This window comes from Pholcus phalangioides, unplaced genomic scaffold (genome assembly GCF_987345545.1).
Source record: "Pholcus phalangioides strain wild (caught in Gottingen) unplaced genomic scaffold, Ppha-v1.0 ptg000022l_1, whole genome shotgun sequence".
Taxonomy (NCBI): Eukaryota; Metazoa; Arthropoda; class Arachnida; order Araneae; family Pholcidae; genus Pholcus; species Pholcus phalangioides.
The window spans coordinates 41,931,015-41,958,943 of NW_028301615.1; the positions used below are offsets into that span (position 1 = coordinate 41,931,015).

Below are 27,929 nucleotides of genomic sequence, written 5' to 3' on the forward strand. Positions count from 1 at the left end.
AGTGATACGTCATTTAATTATTTTTAATCGAATGTATGTGAATATCAAAGTATAGCAGATTTTGATATTGCTGTAATTTTTATAATCACTATAAATGGGAATCATTTTGTGTGAAGTCAAAGAAACAGATGGAAAGAAGAATTTTCACTGACGGAAAACTTATTCCCTCAATTTCATAGACTTTTTACACTCAGTAAGGCTATTATCGTCAACTTACAAAAGACCTATTCATACCTCTGGCCTTATTGTTGCGGTGGGAGGAATCCTATCAGTGAAAATCCGGCACCCTACTGTTGACAACTGGGGGAAGGCATCGTCTTACCTCAAGAGGCCCTGCCGTTTTTCAAAGGATTTTGGTAAAATCGTGTGCCCGATTTTCTTTGAATATGCGTAACGGTCGAAGGGGAAAAAAAACTTGCATTTATTATAATACTGTAACAAATCTATTTTTCCAGTATGGATATTTTTACTAACTCTCTGTGGCCTTACAGCACCTAATGCGTTTTGTTTGTTTATACGTTGTTAAAAGAAGTTGAGAAGAGAAAATCTATCTTCGAAGAGAAGAGAACGTGAGTTGGAATGTGGCTTCCGTTCTGTACGGTTGTCTGTTTTGAGTGTGCTTCGAAATAAAGCCTTCTTCTTTAAGTTCCGCAGTTTCGTGCTTTAATTGGACACCCCTCCAATATCAAGTGATTGGGGATATTCCGCCACCTCACGGAAAAGAGACGCACCTCCGACTCGACGTCCCCTTATAAAACTGGCGCCCAACGTCGTGGCTCGAACTCAAGGCAGTACGAAACGGACATTCGAAATCAACTGTGAGGTTCCTTATAGCTCCTAAAATCGAAATGGCGTACTTGGCCAAAGGTAAGAAACGTGATTTGATCCTACTCGCTCTAGAATTAGGAGAGGAAGTTCCGAATGATTCGCGTGTAGTAGATCTCAAGCACATAATAACAAAGTCCTCCGGTTATGAGGAAGAATTCGTGAAATCGCTGCTGGCTACTATTATCGGAGAAAGAGAGGGAGAAGAAGAACGAGCTAGAATAGCTGAGGAAAGAGAAGAAGAACGAGCTAGAATAGCTGAGGAAAGAGAAGAAGAACGAGCTAGAATAGCTGAGGAAAGAGCTAGAATCGACGAAGAAAAGGAACAATCTAGGATCGCCGAAGAAAAGGAACGAGAACGTTCGTTTGAACTTGAAAAGATGCGGTTGCAGCTTGAGTTTCAACGACTCTCGCAACCGGCAGAAGAGCCATCCGTCGCTCTCATCGATCAGCCCAAGTTCGACGTGAAGAGGTTGATCCCGAATTTCAATCCGAGTGAAGATGATATGTCGCTATTCCTAAAGTTGTTTGAAAGACAGCTAAAATTCTTGAAAGTGGAGAAGGTGAACTGGGTTGCATATCTGCTGGGAGTTTTGCCGAATGAAGTTGCAAAACTCATTGCTCGAGAACCTGAAGATAAGGCTCATGATTACGACCACATTCGGGAGGTTCTCTTACGCCGTTTCAAGCTGAGTGCGGAAAGGTTCCGGGAGCTCTTTTCTACTCACAGAAAAGCACCTGGAAGTACCTGGAAAGACTATCACTTTGAGATCCAAAGTTATTTCGAAGGCTGGCTGTCCGAACTGAACATTAGCAACTTTGACGAGCTGAAAGATCTGATGATTTCGGATCAGATGAAGAAGAGGATCCCACCTGAAGTTAAAGAACATTTTCTGGATGTTTGGAGTGAGTGGACTACCCCTGATGAAATCGTGGAGAAGCTTGATGCTTATGATAACCTTCGAAACAAAAAGAGCGAGATGCAATATGAGAGGAAGAGGTTGCAGTCAAAGCAACATGAACCCCCTAGGTCCCCAGTGCGACAAAGAGACTTTCATTCTAATCAACGTGCGAATCCGGAATCGGAAGATGCAGGACGTCATCCTGTCTTAAGATGTTATGGTTGTGGGGAACCTGGTGTTACCAAGTCCCGATGCCGAACGTGTAATCCTCCAACGGATAGACCAGGACCCAGTGTCAACGCTTTGGACTTACACAGTTTATCATCCCATCCTAATACGGAATCGAAAGATGGCAGTAGCAGTCATATCCTAAGATGTTACGGGTGCGGAGAACCTGGTGTCGTCAAGTCCCGATGTCGAACGTGCAATCCTGCCACGAACACCCCAGAAGTCAGTGTCGACGACTTGGACTTTTACAGTTTCTCAACTGAGAGACGTCAAAGAAATGCTATCGAAGTCATGATCTGTCATAAGCGTGGAGCCGTGTGTGCTGACACGGGTGCCACACATTCGGTGGCAGGGGAGAAGCTATATCATCTCCTACAAGAACATGGTTTGCCCTTTTCCCGCAAGACTATCGTTATGAGACTAGCCGATGGATATGCTCGTAGAGCCGAAGTCCTAACTACGACTGTGGACATTAACGTCCAAGGTAAAGTGATTCCCACCGAGATGATGGTGCTACCACAGGCCAGAGAAAACCGAACCCTTCTCGGTACCGACTTTCTCAGTGATGCTGGTATCGTCCTGGATGTTCAGCAAGGAAAGTGGTACTTCTCTGAAGCTCCTGAGAAGCGACATCCGTTCGTCGAAGGCCCATCTGAAAGCAGTGCCCTCCTGGCACTACCTGCTGAGTCACAATCGTGTCGACTTCGTGAAGATAAAGGTACCCACCTTACTTCTCAGCAACGAGAACTTGATTCATTCCAGCCGGAGTTCAAGCGATGCTTCAAGCCAGGGGGAGGCCCGATACCTTTCATCGAGAAGCGAGAACTTTATTCCTTCTCAGAAGAATCCCATAGATGCTCCAAGTTAGGGGGAGGAAGACCTTTTCTCAAGCACCAGATCAAAAAGAGTGGTGATGACAGGGTATACCGCTGTAAAGGTGGCCCTGGAGAAGGTTATGAAAAATGTCGTGTTTCAAATTCTCGCTCGACCTCGCGAGGAAGGAACGCTTGCTATAACTGCGGTCGACGTGGACACGTTTCCCGAAGATGTTGGGATCCGATAGTGTGCTACCAGTGTAAAAATCGTGGTCATATTGCCCGTTACTGTCCAGGCAGCCACGCTGATAAGCTATCCAGCCCAATTGGTAAAGGAGCCAAGCAGTGTGAGCTGTTGAACTTCATTGTAGTGGAGAAGAGTTCACGGACTCTCCGCGAGTCCCAAAGTGGGAATGATGTTTTGGATAAGATCATTGAAAACGTTGAATCTACTCAGGAAGCTGAAGATTTCCTAAACGGGAGGAAACAAAAACTCGTCTTGAATCCCTTAACGCAGTACCGATTCGAAGGGGAGTTGACTCCATTACGAGATGCTGAGACCACAACCGTGGTTACCCGGACCCCAAGAGAGCGGCGTTCTTCAAAAGTGCATCCGAACCCTAGTCGACGTCCCCAGAACCGGTGTGACTCGAAAACTGAACTTCGACCTGACACAAGAGTGTCAGCAGTTGCCCGGAGCTTCCCGTTCTGTTCGTCAGGAGCTACTCCCAAAGGAAAGATGGCTGTTACTGGCTCCTCGCCGAGACGTCGTCGGAGCCAGAGGGGGAGATTGTAACAAATCTATTTTTCCAGTATGGATATTTTTACTAACTCTCTGTGGCCTTACAGCACCTAATGCGTTTTGTTTGTTTATACGTTGTTAAAAGAAGTTGAGAAGAGAAAATCTATCTTCGAAGAGAAGAGAACGTGAGTTGGAATGTGGCTTCCGTTCTGTACGGTTGTCTGTTTTGAGTGTGCTTCGAAATAAAGCCTTCTTCTTTAAGTTCCGCAGTTTCGTGCTTTAATTGGACACCCCTCCAATATCAAGTGATTGGGGATATTCCGCCACCTCACGGAAAAGAGACGCACCTCCGACTCGACGTCCCCTTATAATACTATATTATTTCACCTATTTACTTTATATTCATATTTGAATATAAAGTAAATAGGTGTAATTATCAAATATCGTTAAAACATGTTCAACATTACAGTTACATTCAATATTGAAATATATGTTTCAATATTGAATACATATATGTGTGAGACGGATCAATTTTACTGTTTGTTTTGCCCCCCCCCCCCCCATCATTTCAATTGCAGTAAGAAATTGATGAATTACACTGTTTGTATGATTATAAATTAGTAATCTGATTGATTTTAAAATTCAGACAGAAAAATGTATAATGAAATTAAAATATGTAATTAAAATTAGAGAGAAATTTTAGTTGAAATGTGTTTTATTTATTTATTTTCTAATTTTCTAATCGATTGTATAATTTTTGTGTTAAAATTGAAATTCAATCGTCTAATGCAAACATTTTCATCGGAATAACAATTTATTTTCGTTCTCATAATGGTTTAAAATTATTTTAAAATATATTAAACTGTTAAAATGAAAATATTTGTTATAACCTGACGTGGAAGCATCTTTTAACCACTTCACGTACGAATTTGGACGATGTAATACCAGCAATATATCTCAGAAACCGTGTTAGTGAGCATTTAGGAAATGGAAAGCTACTTGGATCAGATGTTTTCCTTCTGTCCCTCTCGTCAGTCACCTTTTTCCCTGCATTAAGTCGAACTTGCTTAACTCGACGCTCAACGGGACAAAAAAGTTCGAATTATCCAATTCATCAATGAAGGAAAAGAAGCTGTTTTCACAAAAAATTAGAACTCATTATTATTAACAATGTTATCACTTGCTATGCCAGTTTCCCCATCGTTGCTACTTACTTTTTTATAAAACGACCACGAAAACTACAAGTATTTTAGTTGAAATGTAAGTTTGTAATTTTTATGTTTTCTTTTGGATGCTCTTAAACTTTGCACAAAATCTTCAGGTTGATTTAGAAAATGAAAAATGTGATTTTCGAGTTTGAACAACTCTATTTTTGTGAACATGTACGGAGCCTCTCAAATTTTTGTAATAGGCACCTCCGTTTATTTTTTAGATTCGTTTTCATTTTCTAAACAAATACAAACACAAATGCCACACACAACAAGCAAACTGCCTAACGAGGCAGCTGAACAATCTGAAGAGACGTTTTAAAGTGTGGCTTTATATTCTTAACTTCTTCACTAATGTGATCGCATCCACAATTACCGGTGCAGCTAGTGTTTTTCCCCGGATCCTGGATGACTTCATTATCACCCGCCAATGACAGATGCAAATGCTGTACTCGGAAAATACGAAAGCTAACGTGAGCGATAATCCTCAGAAGCTGGAATGAATGTAGACAGACATGAATCACATGCATATTTTATCAGATAAAACTCTGGAATTTCAGCATTCCAGCTTCTGAAGATTACCACACACACGAGCTTTGGTATTTTCTGAGTACAGTATTTGCATTTGCCATTGGCGGGTGATAATGAAGTCATCCAAGATCCGGTTGAAAACACCAGCTGCACCGGGACGACAAAAACAGTGTGGAACTGTAAACGAAAGCCTTACTTTTTTCTTACCCACAGCAAAATGTTCAGATTTTACTGATTGTAACTTTTTACTTTAGTCTACGTGTCCCTACTTTAGACTTTGATCCAGTTTATCAATTCTCCTGATGATGCCAACCACTAGTGTTGGGGAAACGTTGAGAACCAACTCAAACGGACGACGGTCTTCGAACTCGAAAAAACAATTTTTATCAAATGATGGCCGCGAAAACCTTATCAACTATCTACGTGTTATATTCTGGAAAAAATCAGTCAAACACGGAGTAAACAAAGAGATGACTGAAAGTTATCCAGGAATTCTGAGACAAAAGACACAATTCGCACGTGATATATCTGAATCAAACTTCGAATTACCCAAAGAAACTAATTCGAATTAAGCAGTTAATTTAAACATTGAATTGAATAGGAACCTCAAGGGAAATTCCTAAAATTCGAATTACACTGCTGGCCACTCAAATTGCATTACCAAGAAAGACAAGAGATATCGCAACAATATTTATTTTGTAGATAACATGTTGACCAAGCATCAAATGATTAAATTTATAGAGTTCTGTGAAGTGTAGTTCCTGCCAAAATCAGTAGCCAGAGTAGCCGCCATTGATGGAGATCACCGCTGCCACACGCCTCGGCATTGATTCAAAGAGACTTTGGATGTGTTCTTGGGGTACAGCAGACCAAGCAGCTTCCACGCGTTGCCAAAGTTGATCTGGTGTGGCAGCTGGGGATGTAATCTGGGCCAATCGTTGAGCAACCATGGACCACGTGTTTTCTATCGGCGAAAGATCCGGAGAGCGAGCTGGCCAGGGAAGCAATTCAATCTGGCGATTGACGAAGAACCTTTGGACAATGCGTGCCACGTGTGGTCGCGCATTATCCTGTTGAAATATGGCTGTGGGCAAGCCCTGAAGGTAAGGAAGGACAACTGGCTCCAACACCTCGGAGATGTAGCGCTGGCTTTTTAAAGTACCGGCAATGCGTACTAGAGGAGTGCGAGAGTGATATCCAATACCGCCCCATACCATGATACCCGGTGCAGGACCAGTGTGGCGGTGCATAACGCAGCTGTTCAGCATCCTCTCTCCACGGTGTCTCCAGACTCGAATCCGACCATCGTGGTGTTGCAGACAGAAGTGTGACTCGTCAGTAAAGACAATTTCATTCCTTTGTGCCGTCCACATCCTTCTTTCATCGCACCATTGGCGACGGAGACGTCTGTGGTTCTGCGTCAAGGGTAGGCGAAGCAATGGACGTCTTGCGGACAGACCACTCTGCTGTAAACGGCGTCGAATGGTACGCGTAGACACTGGATGATGCGGTACAGACTGAATGTGCTGTGCTATGGTTCGTGATGTGGCTGAGCGATCCGTCACTGGCATACGCACAATACGCCTGTCATCACGTGAAGTGGTGCACTGAGGTGGATGCGATCGAACACGTCGGTCCGTCGTACCCTCCTGCATCCAACGATCACATATCCGCATTACAGTTGTTTGGTTTCGTCCAACACGACTACCGATTTCCCTGAAAGATAATCCACAATCTCGGTAGGCCACTATCCTTCCTCTGTCAAACTCGGATACTTGATCAAAAGATGATCGCTGTTTTCTACGAGGCATAATTGATCGTTTTTTTGAAAAAACCACAAGAAAAACACAATTGCCGTACTTCAAATCGTCGAAATCTTCAAGCCTTAAATAGCGCTTTGAAGTGGCGCCACAGGCGCGCGTGATGTGCGTCTGCGCTGAAATTCTAATCATTTGCATATCTCACCTCCGCTAATGCATGTTGTAAATTTCATATTATTTGCATGCTTCCTTCAGGGTGTTGCATTTACGGTGGCCAGCAGTGTATATGTTGGCCTCAGACAAACGTGGTTTTTACATGGTAAGCGTCACAAAACTGGTTTAAACTGTCAAAAAACGGTTTAAACCATCAAATATTGTCAAAAACCTAAATGAATGCTTTTGGATAATGTTTTGAACACAATAGGTATATCACATGATGAAAAACTTACTGTTTTGCATATTACACAGTGTTTTATTTTTAAACATTAATTTATTACAATAATTAAAACAAAATATTAATAAATATTGATATTTTGTACGTTTTTGTATATTATTTTTATAAAATATAATAAATTTAATAAATGTTAATTATAATTATAGTTTTTCGACATAAAAAGAGTGTAGAATCTTCAGAAACCAATTCTGTATTAAAACAGTCAAAACCTTTTTGTCAATGTTGTCAATTGTTTTTTAAACCTGATAAATATGTTAAATAACAAAACAGTTACTTTTTTATAGATTAAAATGTTTTATATTTTGAATTATAATTACTCAGAAAAAAATATCTATTTTGACATTTTAAATTTCCTAATCTGCCCAAAATTAATTCTCGTGCAGCACATCTGTTAATACACAAATTAAACTCATTTAGTCTCAACTAAAAATTTCTTACCGCAGGTTGTATAAATCAAAAATAGAGTTTTAAAAAACATTTTCAATCAAAGCAGAGCTGCCAGAACTTGATAATGAAGGACATTGTTTTGCACGTTTAGATACAGCTTCAATTAGAAAACCATCGCATTATATAAATGTTAATAAATATACCATATCATAGTCAAACTTAGTTAGTCTCAATTTTGCATTAAGAATAAGATACAAGAGTTTCTCAAGTTTTAAATATCAACAACAAGCCAACAGTGCCAAATTAAACTTCATTTTAGTCCTAAAATTTAGTATTTTTATCGCTAGATATATTCTAATGTTATGCACAAAAGGGGTATCGTTTTAAGTATATCAATGAACACAAAATAAATGAATAAGCACTTAAATAAATTTTGAAAGGTCAAGAATCATCTCTTGAATTAAAGAATATCGAATCATTCCATATTTTTTTCTTCAGCGTTTATGCCATGCGTTATTCAAAATGTATATTTTATTTTAAAAAAACAATATTTTGTCTAAAACAATTCTGTAGGGAGAGTAGAAAATTATTTTACAACTACATTAGGTATTTAGTCTTTATATAACACAGTCACTCTTAAACAGTACATACAATTAACGTGTGTATTTCCAATGGGAATTTTTATATTTAAAAGCAATATTTGATTTTTTGACGTAACAGTTTAAACCGTCAAAAACTGCGACGAGTCAAATACCTGTCAACCCTGGTTCAAACAAATGCAATGTTAACGACAGCCTTCTTTCCAGGTTTGGCTACCTGTGTTGTAGCCGTGTTGAAATGTAATGAGGTGTTAAAGACATTCACATTTAAACTTACGATCCGGTCGATGATACACCCTTTCGTTATTTTTTTTCCTGCTATATTGAGATACGTGAATTAAAATGACAGTTCACACAATAAACAACACGTAAATATTTGTAATAAAAAAAGGGATGTAATTTCCATGATCGAGTCATCGTCATCATCAGCAAGCTCACTACAGCATTCGCTCGAATGCAATACATAATAGAGTGATATAAATCTGTGATAGCTTTGGCAATTGATATTGTTATTATTATTTGTTTTTTAATGGTGCTCGAAGAGACAGACATAGGTAATATGGTCCCAAAAAATTACAACAACCTCGAAATCTCATCAAAAAGGCAGAAAAGGTGGATCATGATTTGGGGGGGGGGGGGGGTCGGGAAATCTGTAGTTCATCAAGTCATTAAAGAATATATTATTATGTGCTTGTAGTCATACAATGTAGTTCCTTTATCACAGAGTCGAAATGTCGAATGGCTGGTATGGTAAGGTCTCATCAGGTTTTCATTAACAAAACCGCAGCTGTGTGCAGTCTTTAGTGTGGGCAGTTCACTACACAAACACTTTCTCGCATTTCAGCAGCCACAGTTCCATGGATGCTGCTGCTGGCGGACTCTCATGATGTAATCTCGGAGGCTTCAGTGCAGCTCACTCACTGACTTTTAACATGCACGATGTTTCAACAAGAGATTTGAAACAACGTTTGTTTTTGTTTTGTTTTTTCCCCCTTCAGTTGTTCAATTCATTACAAATCTCTTTAGTGCAGCATCTTTGGCGAGTATGATCAAGATGGCTGCAGTGTACTTCCATATGCCTGGCGCATTCTCCATGTGCCTCGAGAACGAAATTGAGAGCCTTCGACTGTCGGCTGAGCTGTGGAATTTCAAATAAATACCAATAAATCAGATCAGACATGTACATTTCAATATCACATTCACACAGGGTGGGCCAAAAGTAACAGTTTAATTTCTCGTATAATTTATTTTATTTCAGTTTCTTTTATTGGAAGAAAATGCCGTAACTAAGTCGTGAGAAATTGATCATAAGGAATTCCACTTAGAAACCATTGAAAATAGTGAAATATATATAAGAAATAGTAGGTCCATTGCCGTAGCTCAGATCGATAAGTAATTTTCCTACGGTATCAAACGATGTTTAGTTGCGAATTGGCTATAAAATGCAAGTCCTCATCTAATTAACCCAGGGATTCTTGAGCCATGTGTGAATACACAAACCTAATTGGCACGGGCATCCGAGATAGCTCATACAAATCTACTAACAGCCAGAGATTCTTAAGTTGTAGGTCACGACCGAAATTTGATTTTCACGGCTTCCGAGATGTGGTCGTTCATATCCTATAACAGCTAAGCTGTGGTTCACTACCTACACTTTTTTCCCAGGGTCTTCTAGAAGGGTCGTACGAATCTATTTACAGCCAGGGATTCTTGAGCTATGGGTCCCGATATCAATTTGATTCGCCGGGACTTCGTAGATGAGTCGTACAAATTCATTTAAGATCCTGTTATAAATGAACTTATTCCGTTGTTGGCTTCAGCAATTTCGAAACCAAACAATCCCATGGATCGCGAAGCTGATTTTGGGCCACGACTGAAAAAAGGTTAAGAACCCCAAAATTAGCCAGTGGAACGACGAGAATGGTCAAATATCATATCCATTATTTTGACGCGAAGCTCCTTCTAAATTGATAATCCTGCGGAGGATATCTTGAAAGAGTTGTGTACGTGAGTAAACCACGCACACAGCTCGGGGCGAATATCCATGAAGACGTTCAAACACATTAGATTTTAAAACATCAATTACTGTTAGAAAGAAACGTTGCAATCGAAAGAGTTCTCATTTTCTGGACGAAATTAAATTGGAGATCACTTGGAGAATGCAATTTACACCTATTTAATCGAATCTCTGTATTTTAGACATTTACTGTATGAAATGCTAGTGACACTAATTTTAAAGTTACCTAAATGGTGACTTTTGGTTGACCTTGTAAATATACATGCATGAATGTACGAACGTATATGTAAGAATGATATTTTCTCATGAAGTAAATAGCATGAAATAATGTAGTGTTAATTTGAATTAAAGATCGGAATTTTTCAAATAAAGAAATATCTGGGTGTGTTTAACAGGAATACTCTGAGAACTAAGCGCCACTGAAAAACTTCAATAAGCACAGCCTTTGGGGTATTCGGCATACCTTACCAGAGCATTTCATATTGATATGAAATGCTCTGTTCTAAAAAAATGGGATGATTATTCGATGCTCGAAGACCACTTCGTATTCAGTTCTATAAAATCTGAGTTACTGTCAACAGGCAGGTAGATGTACCACAAGACATAGCAACGCCTGCTTCGCGCCATAAAAAGACAGACGCTTTTGAATCTCGAGAGGTGGAGTTGATGTTCTTTGCACAATAATATCCACCCATAATGACTACTATAAAGCAATCGAACTCTCCGCAAATTCTGCCAAGAAATGTCAAAACATAATACCGATATATACACAAGATTTGTCACCTGGTGACTTTTTCCTTTACAGATTCCTCATACCCACATCCAAGAACGGATGTTAACTAGACTCGTGCCCTGAGATAAAAAAAACACTTCTACTGCTAAACCGTTCATGCACCTCGTCCATATTCCTGTACAGAATCTCGAATGCAGGGAGCTTCAACTCATGGCCACGAGCCAAATGTGGCCCTTCGAGCTTTTTGATGTGGCCCACCGACTAATTTTAGAAAATAGCTATTTTTTACATGGAAAAACGATTAAACTCCAAAAAAAGCGTTAATGAGAGAGTTTTTGGCCACTGAAATCTGCACTGTTGTAATTAGAACGGAGATATTTTCCACACTTTTAAATGTATCATATATTTTTGATGATTTATGAAATACATTTGATACATTAAAAAGGCCGTCGTAACAAATTCGAGGGACTCTGAGTCAAAACAGATTTTAAGGTTATAGATTTCATATAAGCTACATATTACATGTCGAGAGGCCAAATTCGGAATCCAAAAGTTATACGTACATAATTACAGAATTTACAGAAATTCTAAAAAAAACTTAATGAAAAAACTTTAAAGTTATTGAAAAAATAATTTCATAATTGATGAAAAAATAGTTGCGGAATCACTGAAATAAAAAATTACAGGAGATAGAAATAATTTCAATGTTATATATTGAAAATAATTTCAGAATTGCGAAGAGTAATTTCAGAACTGTCAAAAGTATATTCAGAATTGCTAAAATAATAATTCTCATGAAAAATTGAGAATTTTTTGAAAGAAATGATTTCCTAATTAATAAAAATTCAAAATTGATACAAAAATAATTTAAAAATTGTCGGGGCAAATTCTAGATTTAATAAGAAAAATAACTGATTGCAAAGAAATAATTAACTCATTAATAAAGTAAGTTATTTGAATATGAATAAAATTTTAATTTAATGCAAGAAATAAATTCAGAGGAAATAAGAGTGTTCGATAAATTTGAAAACCCCTGTTTAATAACCAAGAGTACCCCGGTATGACGTGGTGGCCCGTGGGATTCGCGGAAAGTTTAATTGCCCGCAATGTCTGGAAGATTAAAGACACCCGCTCTAACGCATGGGTGCATATCGAAAAATGCGCGTATGTGTTGTGAACCTAACTTAAAGTTGTTTCTATGGAATGCTTTTTACGTGTTGTTTGTCAAATGCTGCCATCTATCATGCAAACTCGGAAGCAGATAACAACCTTTTTCTGCGCTAGTGTCATGCGTGAATTTTTTTAATGTTGTAGGCTGATTGCTCTCTATAGAGAAACCTTTTAAAATGGGAAATCAGTTCGCAAGCGCGTCTCGAAGTTGGGGAAAAAGATAAAATGTATCGTGGAAGTATTGCTTGCTCTAAAAGAGCGCAAGACCTTTCTTGAAAAGTTCATGGGCTACATGTAGCCAACAGAGAATCTCTGCGTTCAATGTACAAATTCTGATAGCACAACAATCAAGTTGTTCTGTACAAGGTGGCTCGAAGAAAAGAAAAACACAATATGAAAATATGTGAGAAAAATATATATGAAAACAAATGCCGATAAAAATATATATGAAAACAAATGCCGATAAAAATATATATGAAAACAAATGCCGATAAAAATTTGGATGCCATAGAGCTTCAACCTTTCAGACGTTGCGGACCAAATTAATCCTCCCACGAAGGCTGAAGGCCATCAAGTCATACCGTGGTATTCCCGGGTTTTCAACAGGGTTCCCCAAATTTATTGAACACTCTTATTAACTTTGAATTTATTCATTTCATTAAATTTCAAAATGCTCACTTTTCAAATAATAATTTCCTTTAATCCTTTTCAATCAATTAATTCCCATTCAATAATTCTTTTTAATTGATTATTTCTTTTGTTAAATATGAAATCCGTCCGAAAATCCTGAAATTATTTTTTTATTCATTTTAATTTTTCATTAATAATGAAATAATTTGTTTAAAAAATTCTTAATATTTTTCATGAGTTATATGAGTAGTAATATTGTTCTTTTTAACCATTCTGAAATCACTGTTTACAATTCTGAAATTGCTCTCAATAATTCTTCAGTTATTTCTTTCAGTGATTCTGTAACTTTTTGAAATTAATTGTAGATTTTTCATAAATTATGAAAATATTTTTTAAATAATTCTAAAATTATTTTTCATTAAGGTTCTCGAGATATGAATGTAGCCAAAGTGAAAACAACATAGTGCTAAGAACAAGTGGTTTGGTTCCGGGTCTCCGTATTCGTTACGACGTCGTTTTAATATATCAAATGCACAGTCTTACTATTGAATCTGGAAAGTATCTCCGAGTTCTAAATATAGCAGTACAGATTTTCAGTAGCCAGAGCTCTTTAACGCTTTTTTATTGGAATATATTCGTTTTCAACGTAAAGTAGCTATTTTCTAAAAATGGTCAGTGGGCCACAGAAAAAAGGTCGGAGGACTACATTTGGCTTGCGGACCATGCGTTGAAGATCACTGTCATAGAGACTAAATTGAGCAACCCAAGTTAGGAATAATGGAACGAGAGAATAAATTGAAAAAAAAAGAAAATTGGGGTATATGCTTTGTCACGGCTGCAAGTTCTCTGGCGTGAATACGTTTCTTTTTTTTTCTTTTTTTTTTGCCTTGAATCGCGTGTTAATTGCTGTCATAATGAAATTATGTCATCGGCTTTGTCTTTGGAATAGCTGAAAAACGACACCAATGTCATCCATTTTCGTTGTGAACTGATTAAGATATAGCGGAAAAAATTTGTTAAGAATCAGGAGTGATATTATTGGGTACACCTTTGCCATGTGCGTCTGGCGATGCTATTGCTTTTGACGTGCATTAAGTATTTCTTGAGATAGGAGCGTTTAAAGAATTTCGTCGCGCAACTTTTTTGCGAATGCCCTCAGTATCGTCAGGTGATTTAAAAAACGTATTCACGTCAAAAAGCGAAAAAAAAAACCTTGAAATTTATCACACACTGCCAATGAGGTTCAAGAGAGCTAATTCTAACTGCGATTTTTGTATTTTATCATCGAGGATTTTCGACACATTTTCACGTGATCAATCCTGATAGTATTATTTTATACGTAATTCATAGTTTAATTTGATAAGGTTATAAAGCCCATATGTTACAATCGAACACTCCATGTACGGAAAAAGCATGAAATATTAGAATATACTTGCCTGATGAGCATATTTTCGGCTCGTCTCGTCAACATTCGATACAGCGTTGATGTGCACTTTATTCGCATTTCATCGCTTTTAAAATGTGCGCTTTCAACTCTCATCCTCAAACCAAGCTTGGACACTTCAGTTCCGTCTGGGAAATATTTCGTCGGGTATTTCAGTAGGTAATCTTTTTTAGGCTGCAAAACACAACAATAGTCTTTTATTATTGATGACAAAAGTTTTTCGACTTTAACTAATAGAAATTTCAAAAACAAGTAGATAATTGATTCTGCCACACATTCACCTCGACACCATTAACGAACCATCTGATATGTGCAGGAATAGTAGTCCTGGAAGAAGAACAATTGACGCTGATTATGTCACCGACATCGTACCACGGCAGATTGCCTTCGATCAGAGGACCTTTCTGGTCAGCAGCTTTATGAAATACTGAAACGATCATGAGTAGATTATTTGAGAATTGTAATTACTTACATATCAATTAATTGATGAGTCCGTGAAATGTTGTGAAATTAGCATACACCGAATTAGCGAAATTAATTAATTAAACAAATGAAATAAAAGAAACATTTTCAAGATATACTGGCCTCGTTCGAGTATCGAAAAGTGCCTAAAGAATCGTAACTCAACAACTAACCGATTTCTATTAAAAACATTAACAATATTGATGGTGACATATGAGGGCGCACAGCAGTCCATAAATTTAACGGGAAAAAAATGTATTTAACCAAAAACTAATGCGTATTTTTTGAAAACTGTTTCTGATCACATATACAACGTCAAAAATGTAGGTCCACACATAATGAGAAATTATAAACAAATAATGGTAGCATTCAGTAATTTTGAAATATTTTTAACTCGATTTTTTTTTCCTTACCATTTTTTCTCTTGCGATTCTCCGCATTTTAAAGAGAAATTTTATTTTCCTAACCAATTTTTTTTTCAGTTTCTATGATATTTGTTATTTCCTTGATTGGTTTTACCCAAAACAATTATATTTCCCTCATATTCGAAACGAAAAATTTTAAATAAATAATGATACCAAATTATTTTGAACAAATACCACAGTGAAAATACTTATTTTCGGAACACTTACATAATTCCATATTGCATGCAAAAAAATCAAGCTTTTTATTCTAAAGAAAATTTATTCTCTTAGCGCACACTTAAAAAAAAAATGTATATCTATTTATATATATAAAATTGATTTTCTGTATGTCTGTGTGTATGTTCTCTATAAAAATCTACAATTTTAGATCGATCGTCACCAAATTTTGCATGTATACCAAATGGGACCCGACTTGAACGATAGGCTACTTTAAAATGTCGTCAGAGCAGGGCAAATGCCCCAAATGGGCAAAAAACTATCGGGCAACAATGGTTTTTGGGTCTCAGCAATCATTTTCGGAACGTTTACTTTGGTTACCGTGGTTCCCTAGCAATGCGTTTCAGACGTGTATATGCCTTTGCAATGGTTTGTCACTTCTCTAATCCTGTTAGCATATGTATATGTATAATAGTTTATGCCTTTATAATGGTTGGCCACATTTTCAATACTGTCAGTGATGAGGCTTTTTGAATAGACGCCATAATCATCATCAGCATCGCTTTGAGCGTCAGGAAAAGGGTAATCCTCATAGAAATCAGTGTTAAAATTGCCAATTTTACTGTAGAAATGAGGAAATTTGGCGGGGTTTTCTGCCACACATCAATAATTTTAAAAATTTTATTGAATTCTAAATTTTCGAAATATTGAGTTCGCTTAGAGATATACGAAGCCCAGGAGATTAAATATGAAGTAATTAGTCGGACCTACTTTTCAGTTGGATATTCATGCAATAACATTGATTGCAACTTTTTATTTATATCTCCTCGAATATGAAAATTAATGCCTCCTTATTGTCTAGCACAGTGGTTCCCAACCTTTTTCAGTCCGCGTACCCCCAGCTGGCTCGGTTCCTTTCAGCGTACCCCCAACCCTGAATCCTTCAGATCCCCCCCCCCCACTCCAATCTGTTTGACCCATTACAGTTTTCGAGAAAAACTTGAAAAAACCGTACATGTTGAATTAAATTAAATGGTATATTTTTTTCATTTTTCAAGTAAGCAAACAAATTGACACAAAGATTGGGAAAGAAATTGATGTGATGTTTGGGACTGTATTGAATTACAAAATTTTGACTCAAATCCGGAGATGCGTTCAATTTGCTTCTATATTTACTTTTTATGTAAATATACGAAGAAAACGCCCGTTCAACAAGCTCCGTGCTAACAAACGGCAACAAAAACATTATTTCTTTTCTGGAAAGTTCACTGTATTCGTCACCGCGACGAACCCAAAAACTGACTACGTTCACCATCCCGCCATTGAAGAGGTTTTTCAGAGTGGTATATGATGCGAGGTCTAGCAATTTCCCCTTTTCTGGAATCGCCAATAAAGCCGGTTCAAAATACTTTGAAAGGATTAGATATCCACCGATCACCCATTTCCGGCTCTGAAAAATATTTTTCAAACGGAGATTTCAATCCTTCCAAGTGGCCGAGTGTTAAATTTAGCTCAGCTTGTGGCAAGAAATCATGAAGTGTTTCAAACACTTCTTTAAAAAAAGGTACCTCTTGCATCCACGTCAGGACTTTACCCCGGGACAACCACCTAACTTCGGTGTGCAAAAGCAAAGCGTTGTGAAGGATGTTCATGTCTTCACATAACAATTTAAACAACCTGTAGTTGGTAGGATTCACCTTGAAAAAGTTGACAACCTTGACCGCTTCATCAAGAACGTTTCGCAAATTTGGAGACAACGGTTTCGATGCAGGGATCTGTCTGTGAATATAGTAGCGAGTCCATTTCATTTTGTGAGCGACTTCTGCCACGACGGCTTGAGTAACAACCTTCCGGGAATTTTCCTCCATCTGTTGTGAGCCCAATGCATTTTGACCATTAAATTCTTTTTTCAAGGATTAATTGCTTCAAATAAGTCTTTAACAGTCGTAAGACCCCTTCAATGGGTGACAAATGAAAAGATATGATTTACTTCAAATTCTCTTTCAAGTACTTAGCAATTACAAGTAGCACAGAATATTGCGCAACGTCGGTACTTTCGTCGACTTAGATAGAAAAAAAATTTACAACCTTTGACGTGACTTATGACTGTGCTCTCAACATCGTCTGACATGTCCTGTATTCTTCGTGACACCGTATTATTTGAGAGAGGTATTAAACTCATTATAAGAGCACTTTCCTCTGCAAACATGCATCTGACAGCAAATTTTCACCAATGGTGTGATTTTTCCCTCGTCTCCCTAGTTTTTAGCCACTGATCCATAGCGCAAATCACATGAGTAGTAGGTGCTTGGTAGAAAAGTTGTAGAAAATTGCGGGAATAACACACACACGACTCAATACAAACGCCCACAACAAAAGTTAAACACAACACGAATTAATTCTTCGCTTTTATGCACAGCCCGGCATGTGTCAACAATCAAATCTAAAACGCCGAACAAAAGTGAGCCGAGAGGAAATAGTTCCTGAATCCCGATTATAGGTTGGGCGATGGCAGGACGAACCTTCCAGCGGACGCAATTCCTCTTTCATAGAAGATTTTATTGATAGGGAAGTCAATATATTACAACTATTTCACCAAACACCAACTCTGGCCATATTGCTATAGTGCAATTTACTGCCATTAGTGAGATGGGTTGGAAGTGAAGGCACTGTCTATCGGTGGTTACCTCGAGTTCGTTAGGGAAAATATCTTATCAATATCCTCCCTCGGGTTCGAACCCGGGACCTTGACAACAACCTTCACGATGGTAGACGAGCATCTTGCCACCATGCCACTCGGGCACAAAAAGTGATGCCAACAGCACGCGGTGTTCCCAGGTGGTCACCCTCCCAAGTACTAACCGCGCCCGATGCTGCTTAACTTCAGTGATCGGACGAGAACCGGTGTTTTCATTTAAATATATTACAACTGACAACATTAGTAAAAACCTCTACCTACTTTTAAAAAAATGTTTTAATGTTTTAATGTTTAATGTTTAATTAATCATTTTGCTCTTTTTTAGATGAATGGCCGCCATTACCATTTTCTTTGGGGAACCCCCGGTTGGGAACCACTGGTCTAACTGCATAAATTCACACACACACATATATAGTTTAGATTGTTTTTAAATTAATTATGGGCTCATAAAGTACATCAAAAAAATTCCACAGCTTTAATATGTTTTGAATGCAGAAACAGGCATATGAATAACTAGAACTTCGGGGGGGGGGGGGAATCGAAATACTTGGCACCCCTTGCAAAAGAAAAAATATATATATATTCATTTCTACGTTTCTTTAAATCTAGATTTGTTTCTTTAATGACTCGCGCAGTAAGTCACCATATTGGTTCAACTTGGACACGGTTCGTATGTCCCTCAAGAAAGAAAGAGAGAGATATCACGTGATCCAAAAAGCCTCATTGAAGAAATCCCGGGCAACGCCGGGTATTATAGCTAGTATATATATGAAATTGATTTTCTGTGTGTGTGTATGTTCTCTATACAAATGTACAATTTTAGATCGATCGTCACCAAATTTTTCATATATACCAAATGGGACCCGACTTGAAGATCGGGTAAGTTCGTCAGAGCAGGATATATGCACGAAATGGGCAAAAAAAAAACTGTCGAGCGACAATGGTTTCTGGGCCTCAACAATCACTTTCGGAATGTTTACTTTGGTTACCGTGGTTCCCTAGCAATGCGTTTGAGATACGCATATGCCTTCCCAATGGTTTGTCACTCTTTAATGCTGCTAGTACAGTATATGTAGAACAGTTTGTCTTTATAATGGTTTGCCACATTTTCAATCCTCCCAGTAATGAGGCAGAATCATCATCAGCATCACTTTGAGGGTCAGGCAAAAGATGATCCCCATGGAAATCAGTGTTAAAATTGGCGATTTTACTGTAGAATTGCGGAAATTTTTAGTGGTGTTTTCCGCCACATCAATGATTTTAAAAATTGTATTGAATTCTGGATTTTTGAAAAATGAAGGACGTTGAAGAAAATGATAAGAGTTAGTAGTAAAGAAGTTGAATATAGGTTGACAGATAGCACTGACCCTGACCCAAAATAATTTTTCAAGTACGTCAATAATGGATCCATGAAGAGACATTTGGACATTTGACCCCTCCCCTCTCGATAAAAGGGTTAAAATCAATTACTTTTCCGCATCCGTTTTAATACCGTAGTGAATACGATATCCAAAGTACGACTGTGCCTTTGGAGTGATATTTTATCAACAATATTTTCCTGTGGAAGATGTGAAAGTTCAAAACTGCTCGACATGTATTAACTAACAAACCAACAGGACTAGGTGATATTTGTACTGGGATGCTTAGGGAATGTGCTAAGGAAATTTTGGTGTCAATTGCACAGATTTACTGGAATAGTGTTGCTGAGGGTATCGTCGTCCCACAGGATTGGAAGCTCGGCAATGTGGTACTGGTATTCAAAAAAAGTAATGAAGAAACCATGCCCAATTATCGCCCAATGGCATTAGTGCCCTCTCGAAAATTTTGGAAATTATTACCACTAGGTAACTGGTGAAGTAAATGGACGAGAAAAATGAATTGTCGAAAATCCAGCTTAGGTTCAGGAAGGGAAAGTCATACGTACCCAATCTCCTTTCCTTCTATGATCCAATTGTCGTTCTACGTAATTCAGGCTTTGAGAAAAGGCAAAAACGTGGATGGTGTCTATCTTGATTTCCATTCGACAGGGTCCAACATGGTGAACCGTTTACATGAGACTGGGATTAGGGACAACTTGTTGAATAATAAGAATAGAATCATAGTTGCGAGATAGGCAACAGTGGGTTACGGTGAACGGAGAATTTTCTGAGTCAACAGGGGTCAAAAGTGGAGTCTCTCAAAGAAGTGTCCTTGGTTCCATACTGTCTTCACTTTTTATCGATAAACTCGATCAAGGCAGATGACGTGAAGAAGCTAATGGGGGTAGTCGGAAATCCAAACGATAGGGAGTTGCATCTAACGAACGTGGATATGATATCAGCATGGGAAAATGAATGGAGGATGACTTTTAGTGTTGATAAGTGCATGATCGCTCGTTTTGATTCGAACAACTCTATTTCACTTAGGAGTTGAACGGTGACATTAATCCCAATTCAACTAGGATCACCGATTAGGGAATTCTCATTGACGAGTCACTCAAATTTTCTGAACATTGTTCAGTAGTGGTCGAGAAAGCCAATAGAATACTCGGTGTCATTCTCATAAAGTTCTCTTCGCGCCAATTCTTCTACAATTGGCACGTTTAAAAGGAGTCACAATGTTTTTAATGGGATAAAATCGAAAAGTTATTCTTGCTTAGATAAGGCAACCGTAATTTTTCAGGAGGGGGCAGTGTATATTTTACCGTAATTATTAGTTTTTTTTCGTGATAATTACTCTTATTTTGCTGTTTTGTGGATGAGTTATTCACACGAAATTGGACAAAAATGAAAAATATATATATGAAAAATAAATGTCAACCAAAAAATACAAAAAAATATTATTATTAGGGAACTGTTTTACCTGCTCAAAATATAGTCTGCAGCGACGTTTATTCAAAATTAATGGTGAAGAAATTCATTCTAGTTTAACAATGTTAATAGATAGGCAAATCCGCCGCAGCATTTTGCCTATTTCAACAATTAAAGTATCCGACTATCTTTTTGGTCCCTTTTCTTCAAAATGGTACAAGTGTGAACTTCAATAACATTTTTTGATAGAAAGTGTCCCAAAACGATAAAAAAAATAAATTTTTTGGTTACCTATGTCATTTCTGTGAAAAATTAATTATGTCAAATTTTAAGCAAAATTCATGTGACATTCACAACCCCATCTCGTCTGTAATCACCACAAAATTTGTTAATCGCGACAGTATCCAATTGTCCGGGGAAAAATGTGCTGTAAAAATTTTGTATGGTTTTTTTTTTCTTTTTTTTTGACTCAAAATAAAGCGTTCGGACTCTGCCACGAAGATGGGCTAGAAGAGATTTCGGCAACGGGATAGATCCAATATCAAAGTTCATACATTCAGTTCATTCAGCTCGTAATACAGCAGGCTACGAATTAAAATTTAAAGGCATCTATGATATCGCGTATAAGTACACTCAAAACTGTTCATGGACGTGTGAGTTTTTGGAAATTTCATACTACACTTCATCTATAAACCACTGAATGAATGAACGCCAGGGGCTACACCACTGGACTTATCCCGTTGCCGAGATCTCTTCCAGCCCAGCTTTCGTGGCAGAGTCTGAAACAAAGTGAGTACACCTAACAGTCTGTTTGTGTAGCTAGTGTTGTGTCTGATATTTCAGTGCTGCCATCTATACTTCAAATTGTGAGTGAAGTATAATGATTGAATATTTGTAATGTTGTAGGCCTGTTGCTCTCTGTGGCGAGACTTTTTAACAGGAGATCGGCTCGCATTCACGCCTTGAAGTTGGGAACCACAGAAAACCACCTTCAGCCGACCCACACTGTGGCGCCGTTGCCGTCACTATGACCACTCGACCACCACAGCGGCCGTCTATAAACCACTGTAATTTGGCAAATATATGTGGTAGACCTTCAATTTTAGTTCATAATCTCAAAAAATATTTCAAAATACTATATTAAAATTCCGTAATGCTAAACAATGAACAGATTTTCAGAAATCACGTACCAAATTCAAGTAAAATGTCAAAAGTAACATTCTTCGTTAAACACGTTTATAGTTTTTATTCATCGATTACTTGTATGTAAAAACGCAACATCAAAGTTCATGTAACTTCTGTTCTGAGCGTCATATAAACAAAATAAGACCTGTTTCGGAATCACAAAAAATACAGCTTTCAGAAAAAATAGCGCTTTCTACGTAGTCATGTTCATTGGCGTACGCAAAGGGGCCCCCCTGAAGCCGAGATTATAGTGTTATTTTGCAGGAAAAAACGTAACCCTCCTTTTCCTTGAGAAGAAAAGAAATTTAACCCCCCCCCCCTCTGAGAAAATTCTGCGCACGCCTATGATTGTGATACCATAACTTGATATTTATGCTTGATACTGGCAACGTGTTCCATATATTTTGGTTACTCATTTTCAACTTGAACAAACACTGATACTCTGAATAATTTTTTTGTCAAATGCAATTTTATGGGGAACGAATTTCTAATTTATCTGTGTTTTGCTATTCTACGAGTTGCATTCTCAAAGCAAATAGATGAAAAAATAGTGCATCTGGATGTCGATGGACTTTTTTTACTTTTTACCCCAACCCAACTTTTTGCAAACCATCCATCTGGTTACCTAATGCCAGGAGAAAAACATTTTTACATTTTTTCAAAGCCGGTCAAAAACTAAACATGCTGAAAACTTATGCTTTTCAGAAATAACAGAAGTTACTAAACTGAAACACGAGGTAAATTGAGAACAATTTTCAAATATATATTTCTCACAAAAAAAAGTAACCAGGAGAAGGTTATTTAATGAAGGCACTCTCTCGTTCTTTTTCCCCGATAAATCTAATCTGTGAAGTAATTTACGATTCTAGTTGATTCAAAAGAAGTCAAGTGCATTCTTCTTAACCTTCTCAACACAGAATTTCAGAGGTGGAAACTGGTGTTGTAGGATTGGAATTAATAATTTCCAAATGTCACAAATTGAAAAAAAAAATGCTGGAAAAAGGGAAATTTTCATTCGGCTATAAACTATTGATAGAAAATATTTAAAATTATGAGAAAGATGAATTATGAAAGTATATAAAAATATATATCATTGGGAAAAAAATATTTTTGTTTTAAGATAAGCTGTTGTTTTATAATTTGAAAAATAGGCTGGAGACAGCCAGGAAAAGGACATTTCCTTAAGAAATGAAAATTTGTTCAAGCAAATTAAAAAAATCTACTGATGAAAAAATTACAAATAGAGTGGTTGCTTGTCAGAAACAGGAATGAAAATGGAAAATGGGAAAAAAATATTTTGCCAAATACATTAAACCTTACATTACCTTCTGAGGGACACAATTTAGGCTATTTTCATGAGAATCACGCATTATTTGGCATCCATATGTTATACATGGGCACCTTTTTTTCAGCCACCTAGATGAACGGGGGTATCTGTCTGGTAGTTCAAGTTCAGGCCCCCCTAGTTGGACATTCTGCTTGTTGTGGCCTTTGTACTTGCATTTGTATTTTATATAATGATCGTTCTCTGTACAGATTTTGGAATTGGTGGCCCAGATTCTCTAAGCTAAATACGTTGCGAAATCTAAGATTACTACAATCGTATAAAGCGTGGTTCTGAATTGAATAAATAGGCAGCATGGTACTGTTAATGAACGAACACATGCAGATTCAAATGTACCAACTTAGCTCAGACTAAGTACAATAATGATAGCTTGGAAGAATCGAGCGCTTTGACAGTTTATACCCATTTTGAGTAATGGGTAATCTTGCAAGTTACCCGAAGCCAAGTCGAGAATACTACCCCATTTCTGCGGCAATTTGTGGAGTTCTCCGCTTCTCCTTACCCTGCCTTATTGATACATATATACTAGTAGAGGCACAGCATTTCTGGTCGGATTTATAAATCTCTGCCTCGGAACTCACCTTGATATGGATTAGCTGAAGATCCAGCATCGTCGATCACCAGCTCCTCGCTGGCACTTGAATAAACTTGAGGAATGGAACTCGTGCAAGCGACGGTCAATTTACTTCGCCAGATGTGGCTGTAATCGATGACGAAGTTCAGGCCGATTACCGTAGTCTGGAGGCCGTTCCCAGCGGGAACCGGAGAGTAACGGAACTCAAAAGTCGGAGAAATCTGCAAAAGTTTAATTGCTCGTGAATAAGCGAGAAAACTATTCGGATCGATATGAATATCTTACTTGAAGGAAATCCGGATTTCTTTAGTACTGAGCCATAACCAGGGAAAATCGTTAAAAAATAACTAGCTGATTAAAGTAGTTTCTAAGTTTTGATTAATTCAGCTCTTCTATCTAAAAATCTTGCAATTTTATAGTCGCAACTTATTAAACACAAAAAATTCATAAATGGTGCCAAGTTTACAGGGTGTAGATAGTCTCACCAGTATTTCAAAAATATATATTTCCAGTGATACGGATGCCGTTGGCACTGTCTAATCAATGGAAATAGAGTGGTTCTAATACCTGAAAAAATACGCCTGCGATTCTTCTCTGAAGCAAATGCTACGCAGAAAATTGTTTTTCGAAGCGTAGGGTAGATTTTGAAAGAGTTTCTGATACTTTTTAGGTCGAAATCCCAAGGACGTGAATTGTAGAGAACTCACTAGCACTAGCGACAGAACAAATAAGCTACAGCTTATGCTACATACACTCGAACATTGTTGTGAGTTCCTCAATAAAGGCATTGACCAATCAACTTAACTTTTCTAAGTCTCCCGATCCGGAAAAATTGAGACTTAAGACAGCTTCGTTCACAAGTCTGTTCTTGTCGTCATTGTGCACGCAAATTAAATGGGAAAAGATAGTCTATTAACTTCAAGGTATGGTAGATACTATTTAACTAACCCCTATTATATGAATGAAACTTCCTGGCTCCGTTGCATGGTATCTCTCTCTTATACTGGCACTATTAAAAAAAAAATCTTCTCTGAAATAGGCCTTTCCTGGACAACTCCATTACCCCACGAAAATGACAACTATAGATAAACAAAAGTGTTTCCTTTATGGTAAACTAACACCACAGAATAGTCTGGATTTTTGGAGCACCGTTGAATAAAAATCATTCTTAAGATTCTCGTCCATTTGATATCATTATGTGGCTCTTTAATGGAAATGTTGTAATAATAACAATGGTTGTTGTTAAACAAATTCATATTCTCACATGTTAATATATAGAAATATCAACAGTTTTTTGTTTTATAAAATTATGAATACGAATGAAAGATGATTAGTAATGAAAATTACCTTTTGAAATACAAGAGATATATATATTCATATAACGTTATTGCTGAGCAAATGAAAGGGTGGGTTGCTGACGATAAAATACACGTACTTATTAAGAGCCTTTTACGCCTAAAATCAGAAATTTCATCTCTGATAAGTTGGCGGACGCCCATTTTGAATAAGTGATGCTAATATATAATAGCATCCCATCGTTCTGGCAAACCTCTTCATCTTTCCAATTGACCATCTTATATGAAACTGGAACGACCATCAATAGTTACTGTGAATCATTGCGATGCCCATGGTGAAGAACAACCACCGCTCATCGCTAATGTTGTATTGTTGCATGATGAATGCTCATTCACATGCAGGGCTCCCTCTCAAAAAATTAGAAAAAGAAGAACAAGGGGTAGGGTATCCCTCTCTATGACAACATAACCATAGCCTTATGGGGGAAAAACTCACTGTTTTTTTTTAATTAATTTTTTTCTTTCATAGTACTATTTCATTATCCTATCAGATTTACTGGAGCCAAAGCAAGGTGACAGAAATGACTTGATCACAAAAACTCTGTTTTCGGAACAGAAACAGCACTAGCAACTACAGATATGATTCTTTTATTTTGTCCTCTTTTACCTATCGAGCCTAGGGTGACCACCTATAGATGGCGCGTTCATTTCCCACTCAACTCCACTAGTTGGAAATTGCCATATGGTGATATATGGCTGGAGTTGATGTGCGGTAGAATAGATGGTTTTACTGCTCTACCCATTTTTTTTGAAAGGGATTTATTTAAATTTTACTGTTCAACACCAGCGTCATCGTTTTTCGCAAAAGAAGCACTTTCATTTCTAGCTCTTTACAAGCTTTGTAAACAGTGTTATGTTTCTGCATGTCCCAAACATAAAGACAACTGAATGCTATCGGTTGGCATCAGAGTCACATAACCTAGAATAGTCCTATGTTTTCAACTGATTTATTACACGAACTATTGTTTTACCTACACACAAAATGTACACTATAATTTTGAATGTTAGTAACAGTGCAATGAATTACCCAAGACCACGAAATAGTAAATATAGAATTATTTTTTCTATCCAGATAGAAGTTTTTAATGACTACTCCAAAAATTGACAAAAAATTGAGTTTTTGAACCCTCAAACTAAGCAAAAGAAAAATTAATAAATCAAATGACTCCATACAACTACCAAATAACTAGAAAACTATACAACTTCTACTTTGGCAAAATCATTAATTACAATCTACAATACGTTTGTATTGTTTTGCAATATATCAATGATTCCCTCCCCAATTAAAATCAATTAAACATATTTTGTTGATAGGATTTGGGAAAAAAGTAAGAAACGTAGGACAAAACCCAGAAAGTAAGACAAAAGTAAGATATTTTACCAAACACTGGGAAAAGTAGGTCAAGTGGGAGCCCTGCAGATGTCTACCGCACAAAAATAATCTTTTCTGCAAATTTCCCTGAAAATAACTAAAAACTCCATCGTACAGTCCAGACATATAATTCCGACTTTCACTTGTTTGACCTTTTCAAAATCATCTGAGATGAAGGAGGTTAATCACGAATGCTAAGAATAATGGGCTAATTGGTTGCTTTCAGTGTCTTATTTGAAAAGAATAAACATCGATTTGCGAAATGGGATATTTCCCTTTAGGCTCAAGGCTATTAGTGAACCGCACAAGCAACTCGTAAATATTTTGCTCAGAAATTTCTGTTGAATTGGTTTATGTCGTGAAGAGAGAGAGAAAGACAAATAAAGAGTGAGTGTCTCTCTCTCACTCTATCAAACGTATTTGTGATGTCTGAGATTTGTCTTCGAGAAGCGCTGCCCCCGATTTATCAACTTGGACTCGAAAACGGTCAAATGCTTGAATTTTTGTGTTTTGTAAATGTTATTTTGCTGGGCTGTTGCTCTTTGTGGAGAATATGGGCCAGAGGCCAGTTTTTGCAAAAAGGCACTAATGGGAACATATCCAGCCTCTACTGTTACCAATTCATGTTTTAAATTGAACAGTCCTTATATAATTACAAGTGAAATGACAATTTTCGAATAGGCTTACCTCTTCGCCGTTCAAGTACCATTTCATATGAGAGAATGGTTTTGAAGGTCCTGATATGCATGTGATATTGACTATGTCTCCTACGAAATATGGTAATTCCAATCCTTCTATTAATGGCCCTTCGCTTGGGATAACTGCACAAATGAAATGGAAACATTTTTTAGATGCAAAATCACCACATTTTGCTTAAAGTCTGAGATACGGCAACATTTAAGCATATATTTATTTTTTATTTATTTAGGAAAAGTGATTTACAAACATACATACACAAATAGAGACAACTTTTCATCCAAGGCGAACACGATTGTCACATACTGGGTGATGGGTTTTTGATATAAAAGTACAATGTGTGAAGTGGGAAAAATGATAAAAGAAATATTAAATACAGTAAAACTCCACTTCTGCGGAAACTCACGGGACAAAAAAATTGTCCGTA

General features: G+C 37.4%; 1 protein-coding gene across 1 annotated transcript in view; it reads right to left on the reverse strand.

Annotated features, from left to right (window-relative positions):
- Positions 1-9,354: 9,354 nt before the first annotated feature.
- The window catches only part of LOC149070452 (uncharacterized), a 142,332-nt gene continuing 123,757 nt past the window's right edge, over positions 9,355-27,929 (reverse strand). Inside the window, exons 4-8 of the mRNA XM_089249930.1 lie at positions 27,494-27,627; positions 24,087-24,300; positions 14,727-14,872; positions 14,438-14,619; positions 9,355-9,589 (exon numbers count right to left, since the gene is read on the reverse strand). Coding sequence (XP_089106056.1) covers positions 9,454-9,589; positions 14,438-14,619; positions 14,727-14,872; positions 24,087-24,300; positions 27,494-27,627 — 812 coding nt within the window. The 3' untranslated portion in view covers positions 9,355-9,453. The remainder of the gene's footprint in view (positions 9,590-14,437; positions 14,620-14,726; positions 14,873-24,086; positions 24,301-27,493; positions 27,628-27,929) is intronic.